The sequence below is a fragment of the Piliocolobus tephrosceles genome, unplaced genomic scaffold, assembly GCF_002776525.5.
Source record: "Piliocolobus tephrosceles isolate RC106 unplaced genomic scaffold, ASM277652v3 unscaffolded_108, whole genome shotgun sequence".
Lineage (NCBI taxonomy): Eukaryota > Metazoa > Chordata > Mammalia > Primates > Cercopithecidae > Piliocolobus > Piliocolobus tephrosceles.
The window spans coordinates 1,317,797-1,332,004 of NW_022291865.1; the positions used below are offsets into that span (position 1 = coordinate 1,317,797).

Consider the following 14,208-nt stretch of genomic DNA (forward strand, 5'->3'; position numbering starts at 1 on the left):
AAAAAAAAAAAAAAAAAAAAAAAAAAAAAATTTCCAGCTCTGTACTGATGTATGATTTGGGCAATTTACTTAATCACTCCGAGCCTGTTTCCTCAACCTTCAAATGGGGATAGGATGTAAATGTGCTTTGTAAACCAAGAAATTCCACCAAAGGTGAATTTTTATTATTCCACCTCGTGTTCATATTGAACCTGTTGGTGGTGTTGGGAGCGTGGACTCCCTAAGACCCACCGCCTTGTGCCCCTCTTGGTGTTGCCAGGGGCCCTTGCTCCAGAGCTGTTTCCTCTGGGACTATGGGGATGAGAATGGGGCAGGAAGGGAAAGGTGACTTTTCTGCTTCGTGCCCTCCCACTCTGGTTCCTAGAGGATGCTGTCTACTTGGACAGTGAGCCCCAGAGGCAGGAGTATGTCATGAATGATTACGGCTTCATCTACCAAGGCAGCAAGAACTGGATCCGCCCATGCCCCTGGAACTACGGACAGGTGAGTCTCAGCCCTGCTTATGGCCCATCCCGGCCCTGAGCTTGTGGGGAGAGGGAGCAAGGCGCACGTGAGGTTCACCTAGAACTGCTGACCAATGCTAACTCAATGGCATGAGGAAGATGTGTGTTGTGAGCCCAGGTTGCCCGAGGAGCAGCCACAGGGAGTGGGAGGGTCTGTCCTTTGCTGATCATGTCTGATTTGGACAACAGGAGCTAAGAGAAAGGGCAGTTAAAGGCCCCTTACCCAGGAATTCCACTGAGCACGAGGGTGAGGACGGAGGGCATGACAAACACCATGTCAGTGATGATGGCATTTGGGTTCATTAAACTGTTTTTCCTTTGGGGTCCCATTTTCCACTCTCTCACTTCATCCTCACAACCCCTGGTGACTGACCCTAGCATCAATTCTGTCACACCAAGGACAACTTGCCCCTGAACGTTTCAGCCAGAAGCAGTACTGATGAGCCGCAATGCATCTCCCTCCCTGTGGCTATTGTCTCTCTATTTATGTGTCTTTTTGATAAGATATCTTTTTAATTATGAAAGTTAATACATGATTGTTTAAAAAGCTTTGCAAAGAGACATTACAAAAATGGATACATGAAGGTCATCCCAAGCACTGTCACCAGCTTGCTGTATGTTCCTCTGCATTTTGTTTTCTACACACATTCTAAAATGCTACTTTATATGTAAAAATAACGTCATATTAATTGCAATGCTCTGCACCTCCTGCCTTTCTAAAAGCCTGCCTCTCTTTTCAAATTCAGCCTGCAGCAGGGGCTTCAGGAAGTCCAGTGCCAGGCAAGGACGAGGGCTCTCGAGGCTGAGCCCCACGCCAAGAGCACTGTGGGAGGGAGGGATCAGCTCTCGGCCACTCAGAAGGCTGTCAGCTGGGAAACCCTGGGGATCCTCATGGAGCCTTGTCTCAGCTTCATATGAATTCCTCCCCTGGACCTGCCCAAATAGAACTCCAACACATGTGTCCTTCCAGCCCCAGCCTGGGCCCAGGGTTGGCTATAGCCAAGACAAGAGATAGTGGCCTCAACTGGCCCCAACTCACATCCCCAGTACTCACTCAACATGGGCAGATTGGGCATCATGGAGAGACCTGGACAGGAGTTGGCTGTCATCTGTGAGAAACAGAAGTGAGGGGTTGCTGCTTTCTCAGCCCTGGGTCCCTCTGTTTCTGTCTTTCTTTTTTTTGTTGTTGTCTTGTTTTTGTTTTTGAGACATCATCTTGCTCTGTCACCCAGGCTGGAGGGCAGTGGCGACATCACAGCTCCTTGCAGCCTTGACCTCCTGGACTCAAGTGATCCTCCTACCTCAGCCTCCTGAGTAGCTGGGACTAAAGGCATGCCCCACTACGCCTGGCTAATATTTTTAGTTTTTGCAGAGACGAGGTCTCACTATATTGCCCAGGCGGGTCTCAAACTCCTGGGCTCAAGTGATCCTCCCGTCTCGGCCTCCCAAAGTGTTGGGATTACAGGTGTGTGCCATCGCACCCGGCCTATTTCTGTCTTTCTTCTTCATTAAATGTATATTGGTTGCCTGCTCAGTGTCAGGCAGGGTGCTAAGTGCTAGATATATGAAAATGAATACAACATTGTCCCTGATCTTACAGTGTAATGGGGACTCAGACACATAAACAGGTCACTTATCATACAGTGGAACATGTAAAGACCGAGAGATAGGGGCACAGTGTTCTGAGAGCCAAGGGGAAGAGCTCTTGGTTGGGCAGGGGAGTATCATGGAATCTTCCCAGGAGAGGAGATGTTTGAACTGAGTTAGCCAAGTGAAGGATGGTGGGAAAAACATCCCAGACAGAGGGAAGGCATGAGCAAAGACATGAGGGTGGGAAACGGTTCGGCCCACTGCAGGAATCTGGTGTTGCTGAAGAAGTAATGGCGGGGATGGAGGGGGCGGGAGCGGCAATTATTGAGACCTGAGGCTGGAGAGATAGGTTGGGGCCAGGTCTAGGAGGAACTTATGTGCCTACTGAAGGAGGTCAGAGCTTTGATTCTCTAGGCTGTAGGGAGCCTTTGAAAATTGTAAAACAGAAAAGTGAGCTGATCAGACTATCCTCTGGGGAAGATTGATCAGAGAAGCCTCCTAATTCTGCGTGTTGCCCAGTGTTGCACAGGAGTGAATGCATTCTTTTACACGCGTTCTACAAGGAGGTACAGAGTTCCTGCAATGTGCTGCGTACCGTGCCAGGCCTAAGGTCCAGAGTTGTGAAGGGAACTGGACTGGAACAGTGCCGAGACTCAGGCAGGAAAAGACAGACTTGACTACATCACGTAGCCGAGTCTCGTGAGGAGAGGGGACATACCAGGGCTGTGGAGCTAAAGCAGGCTCAGGCTGGGGGAAGGCCTCACACGGAGTGGCATTCACACCAAGTCTGAAGGACCAGGAGGAGCCTGCCTACCTCGGGTGGGAAATTCCCTAACTCACATGTAATTCGTCAGCCTAGAGCCCCTCACTTCACAGCAGCTGCCAATGCTAAGCTGGGTCGGCAGGTGAGTGTGGAAGCAGGGGCGATGTGGTTTTGGTAAGAACACCCCCTGGGGCTCTAGGAGTGGGGATTGAGAGGAGAGCAGGAGCCTTTTCAGTCGGTCAGACTTACTGGGGAAAAGCCCAGAACAACCCAGGAGTAGCAACAGTCATCTGGAGTGAAGGGGAGGGATTTGGTGTGCAGGGCGTACACGCCAGCGGCATGGTGGCCCTAGAGCTTTGAAACCCCACACCTGAATGGGAGGAGATTCATGGCTCTTCTGTTTGACACAGTTACCTTCCAAGTGAGTTTATGTTCCACTGGGGCTGAGGGGGGAAGTCATTACTTTTTACATATTCCCACGAGACAAGCATGGGTGCCTTCCCTCTCGGCCTCTCCCCCTGAAGTTTGAAGAGAAAATCATAGACATCTGCCTGAAGCTGCTGGACAAGAGCCTGCACTTCCAGACTGACCCAGCCACAGACTGTGCCCTGCGGGGAAGCCCCGTCTATGTCAGCAGAGTGGTGTGTGCCATGGTGAGGTCCCTGGCGTGCCTGGGGAGGGAGGAAGCTGTGCAGCGGGAGCCCTGCCCACTCACAGTTGTCCCCTGCGGTGGGTGAAAGACCCTCTGGCAAAGCCATCTTGGATGAGACTGACGCCAGAATGTGGGTGACAAGTTTTCTCAACCGAGCTCTGAAACAGCTGGGTGTGGGTCCTCACCTCTATGAATTCCAAATTACCTGTTTTGAGAAAGGGTGAGTGTAGTTCCGGTTTGCGAAATGGTCTTGTTGTTTCTAAATGTCCTCTTCTCTGCAGTGTTTTTTAAAGCTCTCACAGGTAGGCTCCAGCTTTGCAGGGGATGGGAGGACACAGGTAAGGGGTAGATAGGAACATAATAATAAACTAATTCACAGTGGAGCAAAAGTCAGAAGAGTCAACACCCATCCTTAGTCCTCCCCAGCAAGTCTGAAAGTCCACAGCAAAATGCTGTTAAAGTCTCTCCTCTGTTTCTCAGGCCCATGGCTCTTCCAAGGCAGCCTACACATGACATGTTGAGGAAATGGATGCTTCTAACACTTCTCTATGTGGCTTCTCTTCAGATCAACAGCAATGATGACAATGGGGTGCTCAATGGAAACTGGAGTGAGAATTACACAGATGGCGCCAACCCTGCGGAGTGGACGGGCAGCGTGGCCATCCTGAAGCAGTGGTATGCCACAGGCTGCCAGCCTGTGCGCTATGGGCAGTGCTGGGTCTTTGCTGCCGTCATGTGCACAGGTAGGATGTAGAAAGGACCCCATGAAAAGGTCGGAAGTATAGCAGCTCATGTATGAGCCTTTTGAGCCATTCCCATCCCAGTCCCACACAGTTCACACCAAGGGACATTTGGAAGGAGGCCCTTTCCCTCTCTGAAATGTCTCGACCAGGCACGGTGGCTCACACCTGTAATCCCAGCACTTTGGGAGCCTGAGGCAGGTGGATCCCAAGGTCAGGAGTTCAAGACCAGCCTGGCCAAGATGGTGAAACCCCATCTCCACTAAAAATACAAAGATTAGCAGGGCACGGTGGCAGGCACCTGTAATCCCAGCTACTCGGGAGGCTGAGGCAGGCGAATCGCTTGAACCCAGGGGGTGGAGGTTGCAATGAGCCAAGATCATGCCACTGCACTCCAGCCTGAGTGACAAGAGTGAGACTCCCTCTCAAAAAATAAATAAACAAAATAAAAAATAAAATGTCGCATCACGGACTTCAGACTGCACATGTCTGGGCTTATGTCAGACCATGGTTCTGAAGTGACAGTCACACGTCCCAGGATGCCTGACACCCTTGCTTCTTCTGAGCTTAGGCAACCTACCAGCATATTCCTAAGAGCCTGGCTGGGAACTGTCTAGGTTCGAGACAGAAATGAGATGAGAGGCTGAGTAATTAGGAAACTACAAACTGGTTAGTGTCCTTTCTGAGCACAGAGAATGGGCTCAATGAAGATATGTACATGCAAGGGAAACGTGAGCCAGGGCTGTGGTATGGACCATGGGGCCAGAGCAAGATGGCAGCCCAAGGAATGAGCTTGAATTTGGAGTTGTTGAGGGCCTGATAGCCTTACTCCGGCCAGAGGGTTAGGGGAAGGGAGAAAATGTGAGGTCAGCTTTTCAGATAAGGAATGGATACTACATTAGTAGAGGAAAAACTGAAAAATACATATGGGGAAAAGACAGCAAATGGAAGTTGGTTTGTGGGTGACAAGAGGAGGAGATAAGGAGGAAATCGTGAGGGGGGGTGATACTTGGAAATGAGTCACACACTGGAGGTGAAAGGAGGAGGCCTTCTGCCTCACCCAGGGCCAAGTGCTTGCTCCGGGTCCTCACCCTTGCCCTGCCCCACACCCAGGCCAGCTCTCAGCCTCTTGGCTTGCGTATCCTGATTAGGGTGGCAATCAGAAGGTTATTTGTTGTGTTAAGCTGGGGAGAGAGGCCAAGCAAGGTTTTCGCTCACAGGACTCTTTAGGGGAATCCAGGAATGCCAGATCTGCCCATAACTTGGTGTTTATTGGGGGTTCAGGCCTTCCGGGTGGAATTTCGTGTGTGATAAGGTTTAGTGCATTTCGTGTGCTTGTATGTACTGGGCTCATCTCTGGGCTGTTGGAAGAATGCAACTTCCCTGAAGGAAGCTCAGAGAGCCCCAGGCATCTCTTCAAGGGCACGAGGAGGCGTTGCCACCGAGAGAGAGTGACTTTGCACAGTTGATGAGAATGATCAGTAAGTCCCAAGCTTACTCCTCTGCAGCTGCAGAGCCAGCTCTTGAGTTGAGTTGGATGAGTTGAGTGCCCAGGTATAAGAAACAAGGATTCCACAGCTTTGAAACTCCAAGTCATGAAGATTTTGGTGAAGTGAGAGGTCTGAGTCCTTCAGGAAGCAGGCACAAGACTGACAGGTAGAGACTAGATCTTGTATAAGATAGAGAGGGAACCTTCCAGTGTGTGGAAAAGCCTAGCATCTAATGGATCAGGTATGTGTGTGTAGAAGGAGTGAGCCAGGTTTGGTCGGGTGTGGTTGTCTGGAACTGCTTGATGAGAGAAGTGGAGCCAGTGAATGGAGATTATGCAATGACAGTGGACCAATTAACATGTTTGTGAGAATCATGGCCCTTTAGTGGCCTGGAAAACAAAGGATTGGTCAAAGTAGGTTAAACGTGGCCCAGTCCCCTGTACTTCAATCAGCACCAACCTTCCCCAAAAGGGTTACCATGTTATATATTAATAAATACAGCAGTTTGAAAAACTCATTCCTTCATCCAGCAATGAGTCCTAATTCTACACCAGGGATTCACTGTGTTCCAAGAGCTCTTGAATACAAGATGGGTAAGACCCAGCTTCTGTCTTCAACTAAAGTTAAAATTAACGATTTAGTCAAACTCCTTAACCTCAAACAGTTCCCAAAGCATGTTTTTTGAAAATATATGTTATTATTTCATAGCCACAGTAACTAATGTTTACTGGGGACTTCCTTTGTGCCAGACACTGTGCTAAAACTCTGATGGCCTAGCGTAGCGGAGAAGCATGTGGACTCTGGAGGCAAGCTGCGGGAGGTTGCATACCAGCACTACCATTAATCGGCTGAGTAACCTTGGTCAAGTCATTTAACTTGTGCCTCAGTTTCCTCAGATGTACGGTGGGGAAAGTAATGGTACCTACCTCATAGGATTATTGAAGGGATTGAGTGACTTCATACTGGAGAGTGCTTAGAATAGTGCCTGGCTATAGTGAGTGCTCAGGAAGCATCAGTTAGGGTCATCTTGTCTGATCACCTAAATGACCTTATGAGATGGGACCTACCATCTCCATTTTTCAGAAGAGGAGATTGAGTGGTGGAGCTGGTCTCATACCCAAGTCTGGCTGGCTCTTCAAGCCATATGCTAACCATTAGGCCTTACCACCTCATGAGCATTGCTAGCAGCTGCCATTAATCCAGCACTAAGCCCCTCAGGAACACACTGGGCACTTTCACTTTTACTAATCCTGAACACCACCTGCAAAGTCGATATCATTATAGCCGTTTCACAGATGAGGAAGCAGGCTTAAAGTGACCTGGGGACTCTGGTCTGACTTAGATGTGCATCTCCCCTCTACGGTCCTACCTCCCAGGGTGGCCTTTCTATGTGTTGGCACATTGATTTCAACTTCCCATAGAAAAACCACAAAAGGAGGCTTTGTGTGCATCAAAGATGAAGTTATAATTTTGGGGGATGTGCTGTGTCCTTGGCATCCATTTAGTTGCCTATTACTTGAGAATTTTAGAGAACTCCCTGGCCTACCCTTCCTGTGCCTAGGGCCAGGCACCCTAGAGCTCTAGGCTCTCAGGCTCTTCCTGTTCTTGCCGTTCACTCTCTGACAAGCTTGGAACCCTCAGCCCTTGGCTGAGGTCTGGGAAGTAGCCTGGATGCCTTGCACGATAGCAGGAGAACAGAGGGAACAGTAATGTTCTGTTGCCTGAAAACTCCTCAAAAGCCAGGTGTGAAAAAGCTACCTAGTGTATAATTTCATACATATGAAATGTCCAGAGCAGGCAAATTCATAGAAATAGAAAGTAGAGTGTGGTTGCTTAGGGCTGGGAGGAGGGGATAGTTGGGAGTGACTGCTAATGTAATGAGGTTTCCTTCTGAGGTGAAAATGTTTTGGAGTTAGACAGTAGAGATTGTTGCACAACCTGTGACTATATTACAAACCACTGAACTGTACACTTTACAAGGGTGAATTTTACGGCATGCGAATTATATCTCAAGAAAGTTGTTTGAGAAGAAGCCAGGCATCCTGGGAATATGCCTGGTCTATTCTTGCCCATAACTGAGTGGGATTGGAAGTGGGGTAGGGGAGAGCAATGACTTGGGCTGAGGGTTGGGAGGTACTAATGTGTGACTGTAAGCGGATGTATAGCACCATCCCTCTCCTGTAAAATAGGGTCCAAGGTCCCAGGGGCTGTAAGGGGAAGCGGAGATGGGAAAGGGTGTGGGAGATGGGAGGCTGCCTGGTTGGGACTGTGACTGGGTCCTCCTCTTAAACTAAAGCAACCCAACTTGCATGTCTTTGATACATCAAATCCTCACTTATGATGGGCTTGCATATAGAGCCCTCTGCTTATTAAGCTTTTTTGAAAACCCCTGAGCTAGATATTATCTAAGATTTTTCTAACTCAGTTATGTAGGGGCCTTTATAAAGTATCCCATCTTCATTTCAACACAGTAACTCTTGTTCTTATTGTTTTCACCCTTATGTCTCAAAGAAGGAACCGCAGCCAAGGCCCTGGTGCATTATTTTACCGCAGCCTTTTCTTAGATCCCAGTTCAAACTCTTTTGTGCAATGCCCTGGACTAAACACAAACCTGCCTTATTTTCCATTGATTTCCATTGACATAAGATAGCATGGAATGTTCCCTCGTAAGGTTGTTGACTAATACATGGAGAGTAGATAGAAAGATGTCTGGCACATACTTTTATCTAAATGTTAGCTATTATAATTAGTCTGGTACTGTTTTAATCTCTGCCTCTTGGGCTCCAGGGGTTTGGCTGGGTCTTATTCAAAAGGTGTTTCAGCCTGGTGCAGTGGCTCACGCCTGTAATCCCAGCCCTTTGGGAGGCCGAGACGGGCAGATCGCAAGGTCAGGAGATCGAGACCAACTTGGCTAACATGGTGAAACCCTGTCTCTACTAAAAATACAAAAATTAGCCAGGCGTGGTGGCAGGCGCCTGTAGTCCCAGCTACTCAGGAAGCTGAGGCAGGAGAATGGCGTGAACCTGGGAAGTGGAGCTTGCAGTGAGCCAAGATCACACCACTGCACTCTAGCCTGGGCAACAGAGCCAGACTCTGTCTCAAAAATAAAAATAAAAATAAAAATAAATAAATAAGTTGTTTCTAGCTATCCCTGAAACTTCAGTTCCCCTCTCTCCCACTTTTTTCCCCTTTTATTTCCTTTCTTCCTTGGAATGTTTAGAGTTAAGTTAACTATATTCCTCATTTCATGGCACTTACCATAATTGGTCTGCTCAGGCCCCTCTTTGTAAAAGGCCCTTCTTATTAAAATCAATTAATTAATTTCCCCCTTTTATCTCATAGCCCACTTCTATTCGCCTCTCTGCATGATAGGGAAACATTTTCATGTGTTTAATATGTAGCACTGTAGTTGGATATGTTTTCACAAAAAAATCATAGTATGATCTTTGTGCAGTATTTTATTCAGTATGGTTTTGGTTTCATGTATTATATTTGTCTTTTTTATACATATGTATATAGTTTTATTCTTATTTATTTTTTAAGGCCAGTGTGTATTTTTTATCCTTAGAAGTTCCACTGAGTCTTTTTTCTTTTCAAAACTCCTCAAACAGGTTTATTCTATAAAGAAAATTATGTTATTTACAGAAAACAGTAAATCTAAAACAAGTACGGTACCCATCAACTGTGTTCCTAATCAGACTAGGGAAGGGGCTCCATCAATTATAGAGCTAACACCTCCATGTCATAAGATGTACAGGAGATATAGGAGCTACAAGGAACCAATCTTGTTTTTTATTTTCTACTTTTCTTTTCTTTTTCTTTTTCTTTTTATTTTTTATTATACTTTAAGTCCTAGGGTACATGTGCATAATGTGCAGGTTTGTTACATATGTATACATGTGCCATGTTGGTGTGCTGCACCCATCAACTCGTCAGCACCCATCAATTCATCATTTATATCAGGTATAACTCCCAATTCAATCCCTCCCCCCTCCCCCCTCCCCATGATAGGCCCCGGTGTGTGATGTTCCCCTTCCGGAGTCCAAGTGATCTCATTGTTCAGTTCCCATCTATGAGTGAGAACATGCGGTGTTTGGTTTTCTGTTCTTGTGATAGTTTGCTAAGAATGATGGTTTCCAGCTGCATCCATGTCCCTACAAAGGACGCAAACTCATCCTTTTTTATGGCTGCATAGTGTTCCATGGTGTATATGTGCCACATTTTCTTAATCCAGTCTGTCACAGATGGACATTTGGGTTGATTCCAAGTCTTTGCTATTGTGAATAGTGCCGCAATAAACATACGTGTGCATGTGTCTTTGTAGCAGCATGATTTATAATCCTTTGGGTATATATCCAGTAGTGGGATGGCTGGGTCATATGGTACATCTAGTTCTAGATCCTTGAGGAATTGCCATACTGTTTTCCATAATGGTTGAACTAGTTTACAATCCCACCAACGGTGTAAAAGTGTTCCTGTTTCTCCACATCCTCTCCAACACCTGTTGTTTCCTGACTTTTTAATGATTGCCATTCTAACTGGTGTGAGATGGTATCTCATTGTGGTTTTGATTTGCATTTCTCTGATGGCCAGTGATGATGAGCATTTTTTCATGTGTCTGTTGGCTATATGAATGTCTTCTTTTGAGAAATGTCTGTTTATATCCTTTGCCCACTTTTTGATGGGGTTGTTTGTTTTTTTCTTGTATATTTGTTTGAGTTCTTTGTAGATTCTGGATAATAGCCCTTTGTCAGATGAGTAGATTGCAAAAATTTTCTCCCATTCTGTAGGTTGCCTGTTCACTCTGATGGTAGTTTCTTTTGCTGTGCAGAAGCTCTTTAGTTTAATTAGATCCCATTTGTCAATTTTGGCTTTTGCTGCCATTGCTTTTGGTGTTTTAGACATGAAGTCTTTGCCCATGCCTATGTCCTGAATGGTACTACCTAGGTTTTCTTCTAGGGTTTTTATGGTATTAGGTCTAACATTTAAATCTCTAATCCATCTTGAATTAATGTTCGTATAAGGAGTAAGGAAAGGATCCAGTTTCAGCTCTCTACTTATGGCTAGCCAATTTTCCCAGCACCATTTATTAAATAGGGAATCCTTTCCCCATTTCTTGTTTCTCTCAGGTTTGTCAAAGATCAGATGGCTGTAGATGTGTGGTATTATTTCTGAGGACTCTGTTCTGTTCCATTGGTCTATATCTCTGTTTTGGTACCAGTACCATGCTGTTTTGGTTACTGTAGCCTTGTAGTATAGTTTGAAGTCAGGTAGCGTGACGCCTCCAGCTCTGTCCTTTTGACTTAGGATTGTCTTGGCAATGCGGGCTCTTTTTTGGTTCCATATGAACTTTAAAGAAGTTTTTTCCAATTCTGTGAAGAAACTCATTGGTAGCTTGATGGGGATGGCATTGAATCTATAAATAACCTTGGGCAGTATAGCCATTTTCACGATATTAATTCTTCCTATCCATGAGCATGGTATGTTCTTCCATTTGTTTGTGTCCTCTTTTATTTCACTGAACAGTGGTTTGTGAGTCTTTTTTTTTTTTTTTACCTCCCATTTCTCTTCTCATTATGTTCTTGTTTTTCTATAACTCCTCTCGAGTACTTTGAGCATATTTATAATATATAAAATAGCTCTTTGAGCTCCTTGTCTCCTTTTTTTTGAGATCAGCTTTTTAAAAAATAATTTCAACTTTTATTTTAGATTCAGGGGGCACCTGTGCAGGTTTGTTATGTGGGTATATTACATGATGCTGAGGTTTGGAGTATGGATGATTTGTCACTTTGTGCTAATTTCATGATCTCTGGCATTTCTGAATCTGGTTCTATTGATTAATTTTTTTTACAGGCTATGGGTCATATTTTCCTGTTTCTTTGCATGATTAGCCATTTTTTATTGTGTTATGCTGGTAAGAACTGAATTTTGTTTTATTCCTTTAAAGGACTTTGTGCGGTGTAGCAATAATAAATTCCTTGCAGATTAATTTGAGCCTTTGAAGGTTTTTTTGTTTTTTTTTTTTTTTTTTTTTTTGAGACAGAGTCTCTATTGTCGCCCAGGCTGGAGTGCAGTGGTGCAATCTCGGCTCACTGCAAACTCCGACTCCCGGGTTCAACCTATTCTCCTGCCTCAGCCTCCTGAGTAGCTGGGACTATACATGCCCATCACCATGCCTAGCTAATTTTTGTACTTTTAGTAGAGGTGGGGTTTCGCCATGTTGACCAGGCTGGTCTCGAACTCCTTGAGGTTTGCATTTAAGCTTTGTCTTGATGGCTCCAGACCGGTCTTTACCCTAAGCTTAATTTAGCCCCACTACTAAGTCATGCCTCTTCTGAAGACTCTTATCAAATGCCCAGTGTATTATGAGGCCTCTCCACTCTATTGCTTTATCTGGCCTCCTGGAATTTCATCCCCAGGCTTGCACAGATCACCACTCAGGCAAAGACTTGAAAGACCCCTCTGCAGATCTCTGGAATACGCCCTCTGTTCAGCTCTCTCCCCTGCATACACTCCACCGTGCAAATTGCAGCCCTCTAAGCTTCCCTCAATTGTGATCTCATCTCGTTAACTCTATAAGACTGCTGAGTTCTTTTTGGGCTTCCCGTGCCTGTGTGGTGGCCTGGAAGCTGTTCTGGGAAGTCCCTCAATTGCGATTTGTCTATTATTGTTCTCATGATCATACTAGAAGTATGTATTTTGGGGAGGAAGACAACAAAAGTAGTGCTTCCTGTTCACATAATATCAGGGATACCGGCCGTTGATACATCTTATCACGGTTGACGTTGACCTTGATGCCTGGCTGAGATGGTTCAGTCTTTGCCAGCAGGAAGTGGCGGGGGTGAGGCTACAGTTTGTGTCTGTACAGTCAGTTTGTCCAAACCAGGATCTAATGAGGAACTAAACATCGCATCTGGTTGCAATGTCCTGTGTGTCTCCTTTAATATCAAAGAGATCCTTTAATTCAATATGTGACTTGGTTGAAGACACTGAGGCAGTTGTCCTGCACAACTCTACCTTTCAGACTTACCTGAGGGCTTCACTGTGTTGTTGGTCTTCTTATGCCTCTGTTCTTTGTATTTTGCAACTGGAAGTTAGATATAAAATATTCATATTAAACATTTGGACTAGAGGCCTTTTAAAGCAGTCTTCTGATTGTCCATCCCTGCATAAGCAGCTGACATTTTTGTCTTTTCTCTACTAGTCCAGGAAACTGACTTGTGTGAGGATGGAGGGAGTGATTGTACTGCTCACTGTGAAGGGGACTTTTTTGCCGTTTAAGACCCTCCCCCCGCCACACACACCCAGATAACCCTTACAAATCTGCCACAGAGCCACAGAGCAGGTCTCACAGCTCCATGGTAACTGCCCACTGCCACCTTCTGTGCTGCCGTTTTCAGCTAATACATGACCCAGGTCCTACATGCTGCACTTTGCTCCTTCAAGGTCGATATCCTTGTTTCCATGTCCTATTTCTCTGTAAACAGTGCTCATTTGTACTTCTTGAGTAACAGGTTATTGCACTTTGATGACTAGGGTTCAGTTCTTAATTGCCCCCACCCCCTTATCAAAAAATAATTTTGGTAGGGCCTTGTCTTAGTGCAGGCTAGAAGACGGGAGATTATCATGGAAAACAGATGGTATACCTTTGCACACTTAAGGTACTGTTAAGGAAACAAATAAGATTTCATTTCCTTCCCATTACAGGTGAGAGAGAGAACAGTTCAAATATGATCTAGTGATGGCATCTCTGAAAGACCAAAGCAATATGATCATCTTGGTTATAAGGGACGATTAAAGGCATGGGATAAAGAGCAGAAAGTGATATATTTATCATTTGGAAGCTTAATGCATTCGGGGAGAAATTAAAAGGTGATAAAAGTCATCACATTTACACTCAATTACTTGGACTCTACGAGCTGAAGTTTTGGCCACATTTCTCGATAAAAGCCATGGGATTGTGGCAGTAAAGCTAACTGAATGCATTTCAATAAATTGAACTCTAACTTTCCACTGAATTTTTCTTGTAAAATTAGGGTCACATTTCCACATGGGGGCAAAAAGAACTTTACAGCCAGTCCTGAAACATGCTAGATATTTTATTTTATTTTAGACAGGATCTCACTCTGTCACCCGGGCTGGAACACCCAGGCTACAGTACAGTGGTGCCATTATGGCTCACTGCAGCCTCAACCTCCTGAGCTCAAGCAATCCTCCTGCCTCAAGCAATCCTCCTGAGTAGCTGAGACCATAGCACCACCGTACCCAGTTAATTTTTTTATTTTTTGTAGAGGTGAGGTCTCACTACGTTGCCCAGGCTGGTCTCGAACTTCTGGGTTCAAGCAATCCTCCCTCTTTGGCCTCTCAAAGTGCTGGGATTACCAGCCTGAGCCACTGTGCCTGGCCCCATCCTCATCATTTTAATACACCATTAGGACATGGTCCACTACCAGTCAAGTGGAGTTGTCTT

At 45.6% G+C, this 14,208-nt stretch overlaps 1 protein-coding gene across 2 annotated transcripts in view; it reads left to right on the top strand.

Moving 5' to 3' along the window:
- The window catches only part of LOC113219844 (protein-glutamine gamma-glutamyltransferase 5), a 36,443-nt gene that overhangs the window by 10,483 nt on the left and 11,752 nt on the right, over positions 1-14,208 (top strand). For both annotated transcript variants that reach the window (XM_026447863.1, XM_026447864.1), the window contains 3 exons: positions 365-483; positions 3,381-3,509; positions 4,074-4,251. In XM_026447863.1, the coding sequence (XP_026303648.1) occupies positions 365-483; positions 3,381-3,509; positions 4,074-4,251 (426 nt within the window). The remainder of the gene's footprint in view (positions 1-364; positions 484-3,380; positions 3,510-4,073; positions 4,252-14,208) is intronic.